Source organism: Leuciscus leuciscus (assembly GCF_965113295.1).
Source record: "Leuciscus leuciscus genome assembly, chromosome: 24".
NCBI lineage: Eukaryota > Metazoa > Chordata > Actinopteri > Cypriniformes > Leuciscidae > Leuciscus > Leuciscus leuciscus.
The window spans coordinates 15775858-15794985 of record NC_138723.1 but is presented as its reverse complement, the minus strand read 5'-3'; the positions used below and the strand labels follow the sequence as shown (position 1 = coordinate 15794985).

The window sequence follows — 19128 nt, the reverse complement described above, 5'->3', positions numbered from 1 at the left end:
TAAAAAAAATCAATAGACATGTCCTTATTTTTCTGTTTCCTTTGTTTCTAGGATGTTGATGTACAGAGATATTCAGTGTTTGAAATATTGCTAAATTTAAATGCAACCAAACATATGTCGTTCGTTACCATCCAACAGTGGACCTTTCTTGATCTAATTCAAAACTTTTGAGTTGACTTGCTGCATCTGGTCATTTTGAAGAAACAAAAATGAAATACACAATTTTCTTTTAAGGTCTTTTTTCATAATATAACTTCAAATATGCAAAAAATAATAATATTTTAAACATGCCAAGATGGAATATCATCTCTGAACGATTTCTACCTATACAAGAGGGGACTCGCAATAGCCTGCAATGGAACTGTGTGTGTGTGTGTGTGTGTGAACAGTTAAGTCTGTCTTTATTTTGTAACTATAGTTACAAAATAAAGACAGACTTAATTGAATTGAATTGCTTGAGGAAAGACCATTTAAATCTACAACGGGGTAAAAAATACAGACGGTCCGGCAGCAACAGTTCAAAAGCAGAGGCGAGAATATCCTCTTATCATTCATAATATAATTTTTTTACTTTCTATGCTTGGTTATGCAGTCCCTAACAATTTACTTGCCATTGTTATGTGTCATTGCACACACACATACATATCTATATTACTAACAGACCAATGTCGCTCTACACTGGCCGAGAGGGGACTCTCGGAACGATCTCTATCTATACAAGAGGGGACTTGGCTGCAATGGAGCTGTGTGTGTGTGTGTGTGTGTGTGTGTGTGTGTGAACAGTGAAGTGAACTGGCAGTGAAGTCTGTCTTCATTATGTAACTATATATATATAGTATATTATATAATATATAATATATTACGCCTTTTATCATTCATAACATTATTTTTCTTATTTAACGCTTATTTTCTCTCTTCATAGATACTTTCTATGCTTGGTTATGCAGTCCCTTTAGGGTTTATAGGATTAATCAAACAGAAATAGCTCTTTAAGGTAACGATTTCAGGTCACTATAGTGACCTATATTTAGTATAGCGTAAAGCATACTTTATACAGTGAATAATGATTTTATTAATCAAAATGAACTTCGCGTCCCCAGTTGGATGGTAAAGAACGATACGTGTTTGGCTGCTTTGTACATTTCTTGCCATCACAAACACACTGTAAAGATTTTGGAGGTCAATCTCAAAATGTTATGTCGACTTGCTGCACTGAACATTTTTAGTTGGTTCAGTTGAAATATATGAAGTAGGGATGTTCATTTAACATTTTGTTTTCTGACTGAAAGCTGATGGTTGTTAACCAGTCATCATCAGTTAACTGACATGATTTGAAGGTTAGATTAGAATTAAATGGACTTAGAATAGATAGGTGTCTGTGACCAATTCAAAAACCTAAAAAATGTAGATTTACATGTGCAAATAGCAGCATAAACAACAGAACATGAGGATTCACACATCAAGCACCCGCAGTGCTTCTGTGAACACAGTAAACCAGAATAAAAGTGTATATATAACTGTATATATAATAAATAGGCCAACTTAAATGAACAATTAACAAAAATAAAGTGCAATAAAGAATGGACACTTCAGGACATAATTTTCAATTTTCACCTGACAATGCAAGCTTTTGAAAACGAGTTTCAAAGTGCAAGGTTTTGAAAACGATGCCTTTACCATCTGCATGTAAACAACATAAACGTGAATTTGTGAAATTGGTATGTCATTCCAACCCGGTCACACTAAATGTGTCTCTATAGCACACATTGTGTTTTTTGTGCAATTTATACGCGAAAAGGAGTTTCTGTGTGCATATGATACGCATGGGTGGGTTTAGGGTAGGTTTAGTAATGGTGTGTAATATGTAATATGTATTATATGTTTGGTTAGGATTAGTGTTGTAGGGTGCATGACATGTGTATTCACCTTATTTTCCACGAGGGTGACGCCATTACGTTCGTTTTGTCATCTTACTTTGGGCTGAGAGGGACCTCAACTTCCGTCTGAAAGGACGCTAGTTTCTAGACGTAATTCTATTGTTCTAACGGTAAAATATGTCAAGTATTATATGGTCAGTTAGGGGCTGCCATAACAATTGGATTAAGAGGATAGAACAATTTAACCAACAGTGTTACGAACACAATGTAAAGCGATCGGAATGTTGTGGTGTACTTTACGATTTACACCCGGATGTGCCGTGTCAGTTTAGCGGAAGTCGGATGACAAATTGCGGAAGCGCAAAGTATTAAAAGTGGGCGGGGCGGAATAAGGTGAATTACACGCAATAAAGTGCTATCATATGAATGTATTAAATGCATGAATAAGCCTTTCTGCATCTGACAGGGATAAAGAAGTTTGAATTCTGGCAATATTTTTAAGATGGAAAAATGCAGATTTTGAAACCATTTTGATATGGGCATCAAATGACAAATGCGGATCAAAGATAACACCTAGATTTCGCACTTGTGATGCTGGAGACAATAATTCAGAATCAGAAAACAGACTTAGACAGTTATGTTTGTGCAAATCTGTCAGCATACCAAAAAGTAACAGTTCCATTTTTGATTTGTTAAGCTTAAGATAGTTGTCATGCATCCATACCTTTATTTCTTCCAGACATACGGTAAGAGCTGTAATTGCGAGATTTGGATCAGGGAGTGAGCTAACATAGATCTGCATGTCATCAGCATAACAAGGAAAAACCCCGTACCGTACTTTCTAATAATGTCACCAAGCGGCAACATATAGATGCAGAACAAAGTAGGTCCTAGTACTGACCCCTGCGGGACGCCCTGCTGTACTAATGTTGCCTCCGATTTGTTCTTCCCCAAATAAATATACTGCAAAGAGATGCCAGAGGTGCCTAACAAAACACGCAACCTGTCAAGGAGGATGATATGACATATAGTGTCAAAAGCAGCGCTAATGTCTAGCAGAACCAAAATGCTGCAAGCACCCATATCAGCAGAAACATTAGGCGTTTCTCAATAGCAAGTACGCACAGTTTGGACTTGCCAAGTCCAGCTCAGGAGAATGACTCCCGAGGACGCGAGTCCGGTAATTCTGCTAATGGAACAGCACGTTCTTCAAAGCGTCAGTCAGCTCGCTCTGCTACTCCGGTTATCTCTGTATGTACATTTTAGGCAACAATAAAACAAAATATGTTATAAAACACCACACTGCCTCTTTTCGTTTTCATGTAAAGAAATCTTAAACATTATAGCCACACAAATGGTGATTGCCTGGATCAAATTTTCATAAATCTTTATAAATAAACCACAGATTTGAGCTTTAAACAACTACATTCTCGCCTGAAAAACTCTTAAATTTACATTTCGTGACACAGTAACAGTAGTATTATATGTCAACTGTAAATTAAAAGATGGCGCTTCTTATGTTGTCATTCCCCTTGTAGCACGCGCAAGTGACGATTCTCTGTCAACCAATCAACGTCCTGCAGTTAGTCTAGCTCCACCCTTTAGTACCATACCACTGTGCTGGTACCCCAACGGAAGGGTACCCAAAAAGTGTTAAGGTTCGGCTTTTTGGTACCATTCACAACTTTTGACAGTGGAAACGGAAATAAATGCATACCGTACCGTACCGTACCGCTCAGTGAAAACAAGCCATTAGAGATTAGAGTCGAATCTTCCCTAACAATTTTTAAGTCTCTTTTAAAAAGGTATTTGTTTTCTCTGGCGTATTGATTTTTTTTTTTTTAAATGTATATATTATATTATATTTTTGTGTATTAGAGTGTGTATATTTAGGATACGTATTTAGTTGTCTTGTACAGCACTTTGGCCAGTCTTGTGGCTGTTTTAAATGTACTTTATAAATTAATTAAACTTGAAACCACTGATTGTAATAATACATCAAAATTCTTACTGTCAGTTAACCGGTTAGTCATAGTATTCTCAATGTATTTTAACACTGGCACTTTAGTTGAACCATCTGAATATTTTAAATGCAACAATCAACATAAAATTGAGTTTTGACCTTTGTGTATTTTTTTTACAGTGTATTTTTTAGGGCAATAAACCCAGACAGCAACATAGTGTTGGCCCAGATCCGGCCCACATCCGGGCTGTGTGGATTCCAGATGTGGGCCAGATCCGGGCCGATACTATGTAGCTGTCTGAGACTGGTGTTTTAGTGTTATTATGAACATCGCCATCACATTCAGAGATACTGCTAAATGTAAAAGCAATCAAACGTGTCATTCTTTATTATCAAACAGTGGACAAAATAAGTCAATTTGTGTAATGAAATGAATATAACATGTGCATGCATACTGCTGCTGCTTATCTTTAGCATGTACACTAACTTGTGTGGAAATGGGCATGGAATGGTGAAAAAATGCTGACCTAAAAATTGTTACACTTAATTTAAGTGATATTACTTAACATTAATGAAACAACATACAATAAAACTACCAAAACACATCATTCATGTCTCAAATTAAGGCATTCTTTCAGAACTCTAGTGAAGGTTTCAGCCAACAAACATAAATTAAATATACAAAACAAAAAACACACAAACAACAGGCAGCAATATGCACTATTTTCTGCTGTTCAGAATTCAATGCACTTTATGTTACATGGTTCATGTTTACATTAATGTACAAACCTTTTGTATAGATGGTGATGAAAATGAAAGACTAAGACTTGTGTATGTGTTTAGCTACATCTTATTTTTTCTGATTTAAAAAAAATAATATTTCAGAATAATATATATCAATGTGGTATACGGTAGAAATATTACACATTTCAGTCTAGCTTAGGTTTTTAAATTAAATAACACAGTCTTGGAAATAATATGTAAGCATGTGCAAATAAGCCTGTATAGTAAATCAAGTTCTGTTGGTCTTTGTGTTTAAGTGAGAAATTAATTCATTTAAATTGAAAGATCTCAATGTTTATAAGATCTTTCAATTATGTTTAACAGTTTTGAGTGTATAAAAGAGTGTATAAAAATGGGCTCTGAGTTTTGGCAGTGGTTGTGTCTAAGTGAAATATGTAGTTTGGAAGATGTAGTCACTGAATGCATTAATACAACATTGAATGACACAGACATTTGCAACACTTCTACAGTAATACCGTAGTAAAATATATTCAGAATCTAAAAAATTAAATACTATCAAAACAATTAGATGTAGCTGAACACATACAGGTATTAATCTTTCAGTTTCATCACCATCTATAAAAAGGGGAAACTTGGGGGAAAATGTGTACTGTACTGTAAACAATGACCATGTAACATATAATGTTGTGAATTCTGAACAACAGAAAACAGCAGAAATATTTTATAATGCTTCCTGTTATTTGTGTTTTTTTATTTAACGTGTGTTTTTTGGGGGTAAAACCTTTTCTAGTGTTCTGGAAGAATGAGTTGATCTGACACATGAATGAAGTTTCAGTGCATTTTGAATGTGAAATGAACTGCTGTCAAGCTGTAAGTTGGTTTGGAGAAGATATCATGGTCTTTTAACCTGACATCATTTAAGACATCATTTAAGACTGTGGTATAAATGATTGAATGATTTAACCATAACTCATTACTATCCTTGATTTCTAAAATAGGTATTTTTCATGTGTATGTAGACTAGGGTGTGTGATATTGAGTTGTTGCACTTCCCCCCCACACGCAATTTACATATCAATGCAGGAAGGCCTTAAAGGCCAGTGTTTGTCTCAGGTGAGAGCCAACAACCCCCAGAGTCCTGTTACCAATATCTGTGCAACTTCTCAAATACACTAGAATAAACTAGAGAAAACGCTGGGATTTACCCTGCCAAATTTATTTTGTAAAGTTTTCTTTTGTAAAAATGTATTTAAAAAATAAATAAAACAAGAATTACACTATCTACTGTTCACTGCAGTTAATGTTACATTATCCACGTTTACAATACTGTACAAAAATATGAAACTGAGATTAACACTTGTATAGGTGTTTAGTTAAATATAATTTTTTTGTTTTTGTTTTTTTTAGATTCAGAATTTAAAACATCTGCAAATTGGCCTGTATACAACATAAATGTCTTTTGGTGTTTGTGTTAAGTGAGAAATAAATAAAAAAATTTGCCAAAGCAATAATAAATGATCCACAGTTTGGCTCACATAAGCCCCGTTCACACAGAGATTCCGGAAAATACACTGATAATTTGTCCCGCGATTGTTTGATTTCTGTTCATTCACACTCCCAGGGATTTTCTGAAATCAGTATTATATATTATAATATAATATTTAAATATAAAATCTTGTTTACTTGTTTAGCACTATGTTCGCAATGAAACTAAATTAATGATTATTCCAAACACAAATAAAATGTAAGTTTCCCAATTCTAAAGTCACTTTTTCAAAACTCTCTTCACACAGTGATCACACCTTCCGTCTATGTGAGCTAAACTGTGGATCACTGCTTTGAAAGATGTCATTGAATGCATTTTGTTCCATTTACATTCATTATTCTTAAACACAAACACCAACAGAACTTTATGTTCTATACAGGCTAATTTGCACATGTTTACATACTCTTTTTAAAACTGTTAATAATAATAGTACTGTTAAACTGTTAAAAATAACAAGTAATTTCAATCACATTGAAATAGATATTCTGATTCTAAAATATAATATAATCAAAATAATTAGATGTAAGTGTTAGTCTTTCAGTTTCATCACCATCTATACAAAAGGGGAAACTTAGGAATATTTTAGTACAGTAAAGTTAAAAAGTTAGTTTGTTAGTATACTTTACTTTATTGCCCTTTTTCAGGAAATTTGTCTTGGACTCAAAGCTGCATTAGTACACAACATATACATACACACACAAACCAAAAAGAGTTTTAAAAAAACGGCATTACTACATCTTGCTATTTAACATATTAATAGATACAGGAATAAATGATTTTTTTGTAACGGTTACTCTTACTCAGTGGGACTCTATACCCTCTCCCTGATGGCAGAAGCTGATACATTGGAAATAAAACATGGCTTGAATCACTCACTATTGTCTGTGCATTTTTTTTTAAAATCCACGATTCGTAAATTGATTGAAGTGATGAGTACTCTCTTACACCCATAACTTACATTGCAGTTTTCACAAGACGTACAAGCTGTGATTTTAATTGGACCAAAAGATTGCCATATGAAGTGTGCATCCAATAATTTAAAAGACTACCTAAAACGGCATAATGAAATAATTGCATAATTCTCTGATTTACACCAAACAGCCTAAGTCTTCTTAGAAAATACAATCGTTGCCGGAATTTTGAACAAAGATAATCAATGTGGGCTTTCCAAGTAAATGAACGATCAATGACCACACCTAGATACTTATAGGTATCCACCTGCTCAATATTATCATAGATGATAACTGGGCTGTAATCAAAAAGGATCATGTAACATCAACTGCAGTGAATTATAAACAGTAGATAGTGTCATTCTTGTTTTATGAAAGCATTTTACAAAAGAAAACATTGTGTAATGCTCCTGTTGTTTGTGTTTTTTGTTTTGTTTTATGAGTGACAAAGTGTGTTTGTTGTTAAATCTTTTCTAGTGTTCTGGAAGAATGAGTTGATCTGAGACATGAAGTTTCAGTGCATTTTGAATGAGAAATTAACTGCTGTCAAGCTGTAAGTTGGTTAGGAGAACTGAGTGAAGAGTTTTGAAAATGTACCTAAATATTGAGAAATGTGTCCTAGTGATTGTAAAAACCTGTAATTTAATTTAATTTGGCAGGGTAAATCCCAGCGTTTTCTCTAGTTTATTCTAGTGTATTTGAGAAGTTGCACAGATATTGGTAACAGGACTGTGGGGGTTGTTGGCTCTCACCTGAGACAAACACTGGCCTTTAAGGCCTTCCTGCATTGATATGTAAATTGTGTGTGGGGGGGGGAAGTGCAACAACTCAATTCACACACCCTAGTCTACATACACATGAAAAATACCTATTTTAGAAATCAAGGATAGTAATGAGTTATGGTTAAATCATTCAATCATTTATACCACAGTCTTAAATGATGTCTTAAATGATGTCAGGTTAAAAGACCATGATATCTTCTCCAAACCAACTTACAGCTTGACAGCAGTTCATTTCACATTCAAAATGCACTGAAACTTCATTCATGTGTCAGATCAACTCATTCTTCCAGAACACTAGAAAAGGTTTTACCCCCAAAAAACACACGTTAAATAAAAAAACACAAATAACAGGAAGCATTATAAAATATTTCTGCTGTTTTCTGTTGTTCAGAATTCACAACATTATATGTTACATGGTCATTGTTTACAGTACAGTACACATTTTCCCCCAAGTTTCCCCTTTTTATAGATGGTGATGAAACTGAAAGATTAATACCTGTATGTGTTCAGCTACATCTAATTGTTTTGATAGTATTTAATTTTTTAGATTCTGAATATATTTTACTACGGTATTACTGTAGAAGTGTTGCAAATGTCTGTGTCATTCAATGTTGTATTAATGCATTCAGTGACTACATCTTCCAAACTACATATTTCACTTAGACACAACCACTGCCAAAACTCAGAGCCCATTTTTATACACTCTTTTATACACTCAAAACTGTTAAACATAATTGAAAGATCTTATAAACATTGAGATCTTTCAATTTAAATGAATTAATTTCTCACTTAAACACAAAGACCAACAGAACTTGATTTACTATACAGGCTTATTTGCACATGCTTACATATTATTTCCAAGACTGTGTTATTTAATTTAAAAACCTAAGCTAGACTGAAATGTGTAATATTTCTACCGTATACCACATTGATATATATTATTCTGAAATATTATTTTTTTTAAATCAGAAAAAATAAGATGTAGCTAAACACATACACAAGTCTTAGTCTTTCATTTTCATCACCATCTATACAAAAGGTTTGTACATTAATGTAAACATGAACCATGTAACATAAAGTGCATTGAATTCTGAACAGCAGAAAATAGTGCATATTGCTGCCTGTTGTTTGTGTGTTTTTTGTTTTGTATATTTAATTTATGTTTGTTGGCTGAAACCTTCACTAGAGTTCTGAAAGAATGCCTTAATTTGAGACATGAATGATGTGTTTTGGTAGTTTTATTGTATGTTGGTTCATTAATGTTAAGTAATATCACTTAAATTAAGTGTAACAATTTTTAGGTCAGCATTTTTTCACCATTCCATGCCCATTTCCACACAAGTTAGTGTACATGCTAAAGATAAGCAGCAGCAGTATGCATGCACATGTTATATTCATTTCATTACACAAATTGACTTATTTTGTCCACTGTTTGATAATAAAGAATGACACGTTTGATTGCTTTTACATTTAGCAGTATCTCTGAATGTGATGGCGATGTTCATAATAACACTAAAACACCAGTCTCAGACAGCTACATAGTATCGGCCCGGATCTGGCCCACATCTGGAATCCACACAGCCCGGATGTGGGCCGGATCTGGGCCAACACTATGTTGCTGTCTGGGTTTATTGCCCTAAAAAATACACTGTAAAAAAAATACACAAAGGTCAAAACTCAATTTTATGTTGATTGTTGCATTTAAAATATTCAGATGGTTCAACTAAAGTGCCAGTGTTAAAATACATTGAGAATACTATGACTAACCGGTTAACTGACAGTAAGAATTTTGATGTATTATTACAATCAGTGGTTTCAAGTTTAATTAATTTATAAAGTACATTTAAAACAGCCACAAGACTGGCCAAAGTGCTGTACAAGACAACTAAATACGTATCCTAAATATACACACTCTAATACACAAAAATATAATATAATATATACATTTAAAAAAAAAAAAATCAATACGCCAGAGAAAACAAATACCTTTTTAAAAGAGACTTAAAAATTGTTAGGGAAGATTCGACTCTAATCTCTAATGGCTTGTTTTCACTGAGCGGTACGGTACGGTACGGTATGCATTTATTTCCGTTTCCACTGTCAAAAGTTGTGAATGGTACCAAAAAGCCGAACCTTAACACTTTTTGGGTACCCTTCCGTTGGGGTACCAGCACAGTGGTATGGTACTAAAGGGTGGAGCTAGACTAACTGCAGGACGTTGATTGGTTGACAGAGAATCGTCACTTGCGCGTGCTACAAGGGGAATGACAACATAAGAAGCGCCATCTTTTAATTTACAGTTGACATATAATACTACTGTTACTGTGTCACGAAATGTAAATTTAAGAGTTTTTCAGGCGAGAATGTAGTTGTTTAAAGCTCAAATCTGTGGTTTATTTATAAAGATTTATGAAAATTTGATCCAGGCAATCACCATTTGTGTGGCTATAATGTTTAAGATTTCTTTACATGAAAACGAAAAGAGGCAGTGTGGTGTTTTATAACATATTTTGTTTTATTGTTGCCTAAAATGTACATACAGAGATAACCGGAGTAGCAGAGCGAGCTGACTGACGCTTTGAAGAACGTGCTGTTCCATTAGCAGAATTACCGGACTCGCGTCCTCGGGAGTCATTCTCCTGAGCTGGACTTGGCAAGTCCAAACTGTGCGTACTTGCTATTGAGAAACGCCTAATGTTTCTGCTGATATGGGTGCTTGCAGCATTTTGGTTCTGCTAGACATTAGCGCTGCTTTTGACACTATATGTCATATCATCCTCCTTGACAGGTTGCGTGTTTTGTTAGGCACCTCTGGCATCTCTTTGCAGTATATTTATTTGGGGAAGAACAAATCGGAGGCAACATTAGTACAGCAGGGCGTCCCGCAGGGGTCAGTACTAGGACCTACTTTGTTCTGCATCTATATGTTGCCGCTTGGTGACATTATTAGAAAGTACGGTACGGGGTTTTTCCTTGTTATGCTGATGACATGCAGATCTATGTTAGCTCACTCCCTGATCCAAATCTCGCAATTACAGCTCTTACCGTATGTCTGGAAGAAATAAAGGTATGGATGCATGACAACTATCTTAAGCTTAACAAATCAAAAATGGAACTGTTACTTTTTGGTATGCTGACAGATTTGCACAAACATAACTGTCTAAGTCTGTTTTCTGATTCTGAATTATTGTCTCCAGCATCACAAGTGCGAAATCTAGGTGTTATCTTTGATCCGCATTTGTCATTTGATGCCCATATCAAAATGGTTTCAAAATCTGCATTTTTCCATCTTAAAAATATTGCCAGAATTCAAACTTCTTTATCCCTGTCAGATGCAGAAAGGCTTATTCATGCATTTAATACATTCATATGATAGCACTTTATTGCGTGTAATTCACCTTATTCCGCCCCGCCCACTTTTAATACTTTGCGCTTCCGCAATTTGTCATCCGACTTCCGCTAAACTGACACGGCACATCCGGGTGTAAATCGTAAAGTACACCACAACATTCCGATCGCTTTACATTGTGTTCGTAACACTGTTGGTTAAATTGTTCTATCCTCTTAATCCAATTGTTATGGCAGCCCCTAACTGACCATATAATACTTGACATATTTTACCGTTAGAACAATAGAATTACGTCTAGAAACTAGCGTCCTTTCAGACGGAAGTTGAGGTCCCTCTCAGCCCAAAGTAAGATGACAAAACGAACGTAATGGCGTCACCCTCGTGGAAAATAAGGTGAATACACATGTCATGCACCCTACAACACTAATCCTAACCAAACATATAATACATATTACATATTACACACCATTACTAAACCTACCCTAAACCCACCCATGCGTATCATATGCACACAGAAACTCCTTTTCGCGTATAAATTGCACAAAAAACACAATGTGTGCTATAGAGACACATTTAGTGTGACCGGGTTGGAATGACATACCAATTTCACAAATTCACGTTTATGTTGTTTACATGCAGATGGTAAAGGCATCGTTTTCAAAACCTTGCACTTTGAAACTCGTTTTCAAAAGCTTGCATTGTCAGGTGAAAATTGAAAATTATGTCCTGAAGTGTCCATTCTTTATTGCACTTTATTTTTGTTAATTGTTCATTTAAGTTGGCCTATTTATTATATATACAGTTATATATACACTTTTATTCTGGTTTACTGTGTTCACAGAAGCACTGCGGGACCTCATGTTCTGTTGTTTATGCTGCTATTTGCACATGTAAATCTACATTTTTTAGGTTTTTGAATTGGTCACAGACACCTATCTATTCTAAGTCCATTTAATTCTAATCTAACCTTCAAATCATGTCAGTTAACTGATGATGACTGGTTAACAACCATCAGCTTTCAGTCAGAAAACAAAATGTTAAATGAACATCCCTACTTCATATATTTCAACTGAACCAACTAAAAATGTTCAGTGCAGCAAGTCGACATAACATTTTGAGATTGACCTCCAAAATCTTTACAGTGTGTTTGTGATGGCAAGAAATGTACAAAGCAGCCAAACACGTATCGTTCTTTACCATCCAACTGGGGACGCGAAGTTCATTTTGATTAATAAAATCATTATTCACTGTATAAAGTATGCTTTACGCTATACTAAATATAGGTCACTATAGTGACCTGAAATCGTTACCTTAAAGAGCTATTTCTGTTTGATTAATCCTATAAACCCTAAAGGGACTGCATAACCAAGCATAGAAAGTATCTATGAAGAGAGAAAATAAGCGTTAAATAAGAAAAATAATGTTATGAATGATAAAAGGCGTAATATATTATATATTATATAATATACTATATATATATAGTTACATAATGAAGACAGACTTCACTGCCAGTTCACTTCACTGTTCACACACACACACACACACACACACAGCTCCATTGCAGCCAAGTCCCCTCTTGTATAGATAGAGATCGTTCCGAGAGTCCCCTCTCGGCCAGTGTAGAGCGACATTGGTCTGTTAGTAATATAGATATGTATGTGTGTGTGCAATGACACATAACAATGGCAAGTAAATTGTTAGGGACTGCATAACCAAGCATAGAAAGTAAAAAAATTATATTATGAATGATAAGAGGATATTCTCGCCTCTGCTTTTGAACTGTTGCTGCCGGACCGTCTGTATTTTTTACCCCGTTGTAGATTTAAATGGTCTTTCCTCAAGCAATTCAATTCAATTAAGTCTGTCTTTATTTTGTAACTATAGTTACAAAATAAAGACAGACTTAACTGTTCACACACACACACACACACACACACAGTTCCATTGCAGGCTATTGCGAGTCCCCTCTTGTATAGGTAGAAATCGTTCAGAGATGATATTCCATCTTGGCATGTTTAAAATATTATTATTTTTTGCATATTTGAAGTTATATTATGAAAAAAGACCTTAAAAGAAAATTGTGTATTTCATTTTTGTTTCTTCAAAATGACCAGATGCAGCAAGTCAACTCAAAAGTTTTGAATTAGATCAAGAAAGGTCCACTGTTGGATGGTAACGAACGACATATGTTTGGTTGCATTTAAATTTAGCAATATTTCAAACACTGAATATCTCTGTACATCAACATCCTAGAAACAAAGGAAACAGAAAAATAAGGACATGTCTATTGATTTTTTTTAAGAGTAGAAATTATGTTTTAATTAATAGGCAGCCAATACTATCAGTCACATTATTAATATCTTAATAATATAATAATAATTACATTATAATTATGACATTTAGTTGCAGATCCCCTCTTGGCATGTTTTTTTTTTTTTATATAAAAAAATGCATATTTGAAGTTATAGTATGAAAAATATAATATAATATATATGGTAACCCTTTATAATAACTATCCTATTAATCATTAGTTAAGCATTAGTAAACAGTTAAATCATAATTCATAAAGCAGACATTAATAAGCTGTTTATAAATACAGCTTTAAATGCTGTATTATTGATTTAGAAGGATATCTATAATGTGTTTAATAATTGTATTTTCATACTTTATTAATTATCAATTTATCATTTCTAAATGAAGTATAGCATTATTTACAAAGCAGTTATTTAGGAGTTGTCAGTGATTAATAAGATCACTTAGAGAGTAAATTTAGTAGATTCAGGGAGTTATAAAGCATTTAGTAGTGGTCAGTTCACTATTTTGTGAGCAAAAGTGAGGACTAGTTATGCCTAAAGCATTTATAAAGGAGATTTAAAGACTAATTTATCTTCTAAACAGAAAAAGGAAACACACACAACACAACACAGTGATAGAGAACATAGAAATATGAACAGCCTTTAAATCTCCTACATAACTAGCATAACTAGTCCTCACTTTAGATGAGCTCACAAAAAATAGTGAACTGACCTCTACTAAATGCTTTATAACTACCTGAACTACAGTAGAAATACATGTTAATAAAGCATTTATTAACACACTAAGTAACTATTACTATATGTCTGAATAATAAGTGTATGATGTATGAATGTACATTGAAATAGTTGAATCATTTACTCACACTTTCTAAGGGATCTTATGAACCACTGACAACTCCTAAATAACTGCTTTGTAAATGATGCTATACTTCATTTAGAAATGATAAATTGATCATTAATAAAGTATGAAAATACAATTATTAAACACATTATAGATATGCTTTTAAAACAGGAATAAAGCATTTATAACTGCATTTATATACTGCTTATTAGTGTATATTAATGCTTTATAAATTAATTAACTGTTTACTAATGCTTAACTAATGATTAATAGCGTGGAGTTATTATAAAGTGTTACTGAAAGCTCCTGAACTAAGCAGTAAAACAGCAGCTCTACAGGCTCAGAGCCTCTCTAGGACAGCAGCCATTCAGACAATAGAGAAGTGTGAACGACGTGTGTTAATGGGCCACTGCAGTTCCTGCTCCAGCCTACAGGAGCGCTGCTGAGTATGGACTTAAACACACACACACATGTAAGTCCCCACTTGGTCAAAAATGTAAAAAATTAACCAGAGCGTGTTTTAGCTGATTTTAACATGTTTTAAAGCATGACCAACAGGGGACTTGAAAAATGTCCCCACTTGGCTCGACGGTCCCCTGTTAGTGAGTGTGTAACGACACCAAGGTCCCCTCTTAGATAGATAGACGAGTACACACACAAACACACACACACACACACTATTCTTTCTCACACTCACTTGTTCTTCACTGTTGTTTATGATGATCAGATCTGCTCCTCTGTCTGTACAGTATCTTCTGCTCTCAGTCCAGCTCTTCTTCTCATTCGACATGTAGTAAAAACTGGATTTATAGTAAGTCCATCCACCTGTAAACAAACAGTTTAGCTGCTAGCTTTTTATTCCCATTACACTCACCTATCAGTAACTTATAACAGATAGTAAACTCATAGATTATGAACCCTGAAAGTTACTGAGAGCACAACCCAACTACATCATGCTTTAAAAGAAGTATAGATGTATAGCAAATAACTACATACTGTAGAAACTTTACCACAACTCTGAAGATCATTTCTTAGCTGGTCTCTCTCTTCTGTGAGGTTGTTGATCTTGGTTAGTAGCTGATATCTCTCTTCTATCAGGTTGGTAATGTTGGTTAGTAGCTGATCTCTCTCTTCTGTGCAGTTTGTGCTCTTTGTATGGATGTGAACACACAGCACTATGACTGCAGTCAGCAGAAGAACACACAGCAACACCAAACACACTGCAGCTGCTCTGGAGCTTCTGTTCCTCACAGAATTACTCTTGGTTTCTGAGTTCTCCGTTTCTGTCCTGACATTAAAACTAATTATAGGATCAGTATTAGAATAGATATTCATCTCTTCTTCATCTTCTCTGTCCATCCCATGTTTCCCAGGAATCTTCATATTGCTGTAAAAAGACATATTCAATCTGCTTGTGTTGAATGTGAGATTATTATTAGTTGTTTCTTCAAATGGACTGCACCCTTATGCACTTCTGCTTTTGAGCCTTTACTTTTATACAACTGTGGTCAAGAACACGTGATATCCTGTTAGAAAACAAAAACGTGCAAAAATAAATAAATTGCTGACTAGACAAATAACTGTACTTGTCCTCATTTACTGCTGATCATTATGAAAAGTTGCTCTTGTATAAATGTACTCCTTCACTACAGTTATAATCTTTGTATAACAAAATCATTAGTTAAGGAATAGTTACATTTATTATGGTGAACAAAACCACCCTATATATATATATATATATATATATATATATATATATATATATATATATGTATATAAATATTAGGGCTGGGAATCGATTTAAAAAAACTAACTAATTAATTGCACAATTTGCTGTAATTAATTGCAATTAATTGCATTTCCCCCAAGCTTGTAATCATCAATATTTAATCTTAGAATCACCTAATTAAATTAAACAACACAGGAAAAAAAGGAACAGAAAATAGCCCTATATTAAAATAATATTAAACATCAATATATTATTCTTTTTCAATAATCAATCAACATAATCAATTAAACAGTTTTTTTTTTTTTTTTTTTTTTTTTAACTAATTATCCAAATAAAATATAGTCCTACAAAGCTATTATTACCAGAGCATGTGATCAGAGCAGGTAATTGTACCATTGTTGCCCAGCATGACTATACCAGCTCAGTAGGGCTATTGCAAACAGAAGTCTACTACTGAGACATTTCACGTTATTTGAGCGGACTTTGCTTTTCCAGTGCGTGATCGGTACATGATTCGAGCGTTTGGGCCGTTAACGACATAGCAGAACATTGATCAAAGAGCGCAGCGCTCACACACACACAAACAAACACACAACGGAGAGCGCGGCGCAAACACGGAGCGGAAAAGACCCGCTCATGAAAGCTGCGTCCGAACACAGACATCAAACAGAACACAAACATCTCAAATTAGGCTAATCGCAAAGATTAACGCGTTAATTCCCCCAGCCCTAATATATATGTGTGTATATATATATATATATATATATATATATATATATATATATATATATATATATATATATACATTTTAATGATTTTTCTGAACTCTATAGGAGCTAGGAAACCGAATAACCGGTGTAATCATGATGAGAACATACAATAAACAGAAAGAAACACAGGGCTTAAATGCACAAATGAATGAAACCAAATTAACAACAGGTGTAACATAACCAAATCAATGAGAAGCCATAGCAATGAACTGAAAACTAGGTCACAGAACTAAAACGCTTACAGATGGTACTCAACCAGAATGTGTTTTTTACCGCCGCGGGTACCGTACCAGTTGTGGCGGGAAATGCATTTCTGCTCTTAAGCGCTAAGTGGCGCTATAACCATAGATTTTCAAATGTTATGGAGTAGACGTGTCACAGCTCGTTTTCGAGAGTAGCAGTCAACTGCGCCATGTGGAGATAAAAAAATTTACTATCTATAAGATTTTTGTAAATCACATTCACATAACCAATTGTAGAAAATGTAAGTCATTTGCTGTTTTGAACAAATTCAAACAGTACAGTAAATATCATAATTGTATTTACTTTTTCATGGACTGCGCTTTAATACAGTACTAATACTTACAGTTTTTTCCAACTGCTTACACACGTTTTCAAAACTATGTCTCCTTTTTTCAAAACTCTACACACAATTCCCCAAACTGCACACACAAAATGCAAAATGCCTCACATCTCCTTCAAAATGTAACACTGCATTCAAAATGCCATAAACACAAGTCAGAATGAATCCCAGGAATCCATTGTTCAAAACAGATCATCTGACCTTTGACCTATTTAGGCCTATACTACAGTAAAGCAGTGATTGGTTAGTGATCAGTTACAGTTTTTCTCGATTGTTTACACACATTTTCTGGTACTTGAGACACAATGACCACAACATGTAACTCATTCACCAACCCCCTGAACCAATTCTGCTAAACTACAAGCACAATTCCTGCTTTACACTCAATTTGTACTTCTAAAACACACTTTTTTCAAAACACTACACACAATTCTCTGCTTTTGGCACAATTTTCATGCAGAAAATATCTTGTTTTCACAAGGAACACACTGCCATTCAAATATGCACACTGACTCATCACATGGGCAAACACCCGTCACACAGTTTTACAATTAGCAATCAGAGCTTTAGCATAAAAGGGCAACAGGTGAGCTCTTCAATGGAGCAATGGATGCCAACATTGGATTTTTAATTTTTTTTACTGTAACGATATACAGTTAATTCTTCTGTTGTTTTGTATGTAGACCACTGTATGTACAACTTTGTGTTGGTTGGGATGTACACTGTGTACATTGTTTTTGTGGGAAAAATAAAATATATTTGTTACCATGTATTTCTGTGTTCTGAGTATAAAAACAATATTCTCAAATATTTTACAGCACACTTATGTATGTACTGTCGGTAGTAAGTGTAACACTGAACCAAAAAAGGCCTAAGTCATTATGATGAATGGAGAAGAAGTGTTTTCCATTCATCATAGTGTTTACATTGAGCACATCAGTGTTCAACTGGTTCTTATAAATGTCTATTCATATGATGGTTTGTGTGTGTCATTTGAAAACAAAATACCATTTTGAGAAGAAATAACATTGTTTTGAATGTAAAGTTTAATTTTGCAGGAGAATTGAGGGGTTTTGCCCATTGTGTGTGTTTTTTTGGATTTGTGTGTAGAGTTCTGAGAATTTGAGGCATGCTTTCAGAAAATGTGTGTTAACAATCGAGAAAAACTGTAAGCAATTAGTGTTTGCACATATGAGGAGTGTGTGTGTGTGACCTGGTGAATAAGTGTAGCATTTTGATTAGTTGTGTTTGGAAAAGGAAAGCAAGTCACTTCCTGTTAGATTTTTGTGTTTTAGGTACAGAATTGTGTGTAGTGTTTTGAAAAAAGTGTTTAATGCAATTGAAAACTGAGTCAAAGGCTGAGAAATAGCTTATGGTTTTGGAGATTTGGTATGTAGTTTTGCACTTTGAGTGAGAGGTTTCAAAAATCGTGTGACATGAAAAGATTTTGTGTGTAAGCAGTTGGAAAAAACTGTAATAGGCCTATTTATTATGTTATTTTCTTCTTGTAATAATGAGTATAGCTTTGCATGGGAGTATTAACAGTGGTAAGACAATGGCCCAGTGGGCTGCGCTAAAACACATGGCGCAACTGCGCTTTAAAAGATCTGAGTTCGAGTCCCGGCTCGAGGTTCATCCTTCTCCAGCCAACATAGTTCGTTTGAAATGTACATTTGTTG

At 34.4% G+C, this 19128-nt stretch overlaps 2 protein-coding genes across 8 annotated transcripts in view; one reads left to right on the top strand and one right to left on the bottom strand.

Annotated features, from left to right (window-relative positions):
• The window catches only part of cadm2a (cell adhesion molecule 2a), a 500950-nt gene that overhangs the window by 276028 nt on the left and 205794 nt on the right, over positions 1-19128 (top strand). The window lies entirely within an intron of this gene.
• LOC309489028 (C-type lectin domain family 17, member A-like) overlaps positions 1-19128 on the bottom strand; it is a 261815-nt gene that overhangs the window by 231032 nt on the left and 11655 nt on the right. The window contains exons 1-2 of one of the 5 annotated variants that reach the window (XM_082157527.1): positions 15378-15966; positions 15065-15192 (exon numbers count right to left, since the gene is read on the bottom strand). The exons of 3 other annotated variants lie outside the window; for them this stretch is intronic. In XM_082157527.1, the coding sequence (XP_082013653.1) occupies positions 15065-15192; positions 15378-15768 (519 nt within the window). In that variant the 5' untranslated portion in view covers positions 15769-15966. Of the gene's footprint in view, positions 1-15064; positions 15193-15377; positions 15997-19128 lie in introns of those variants that run through there. One more of the 5 variants, XM_082157529.1, reaches the window with a different exon arrangement.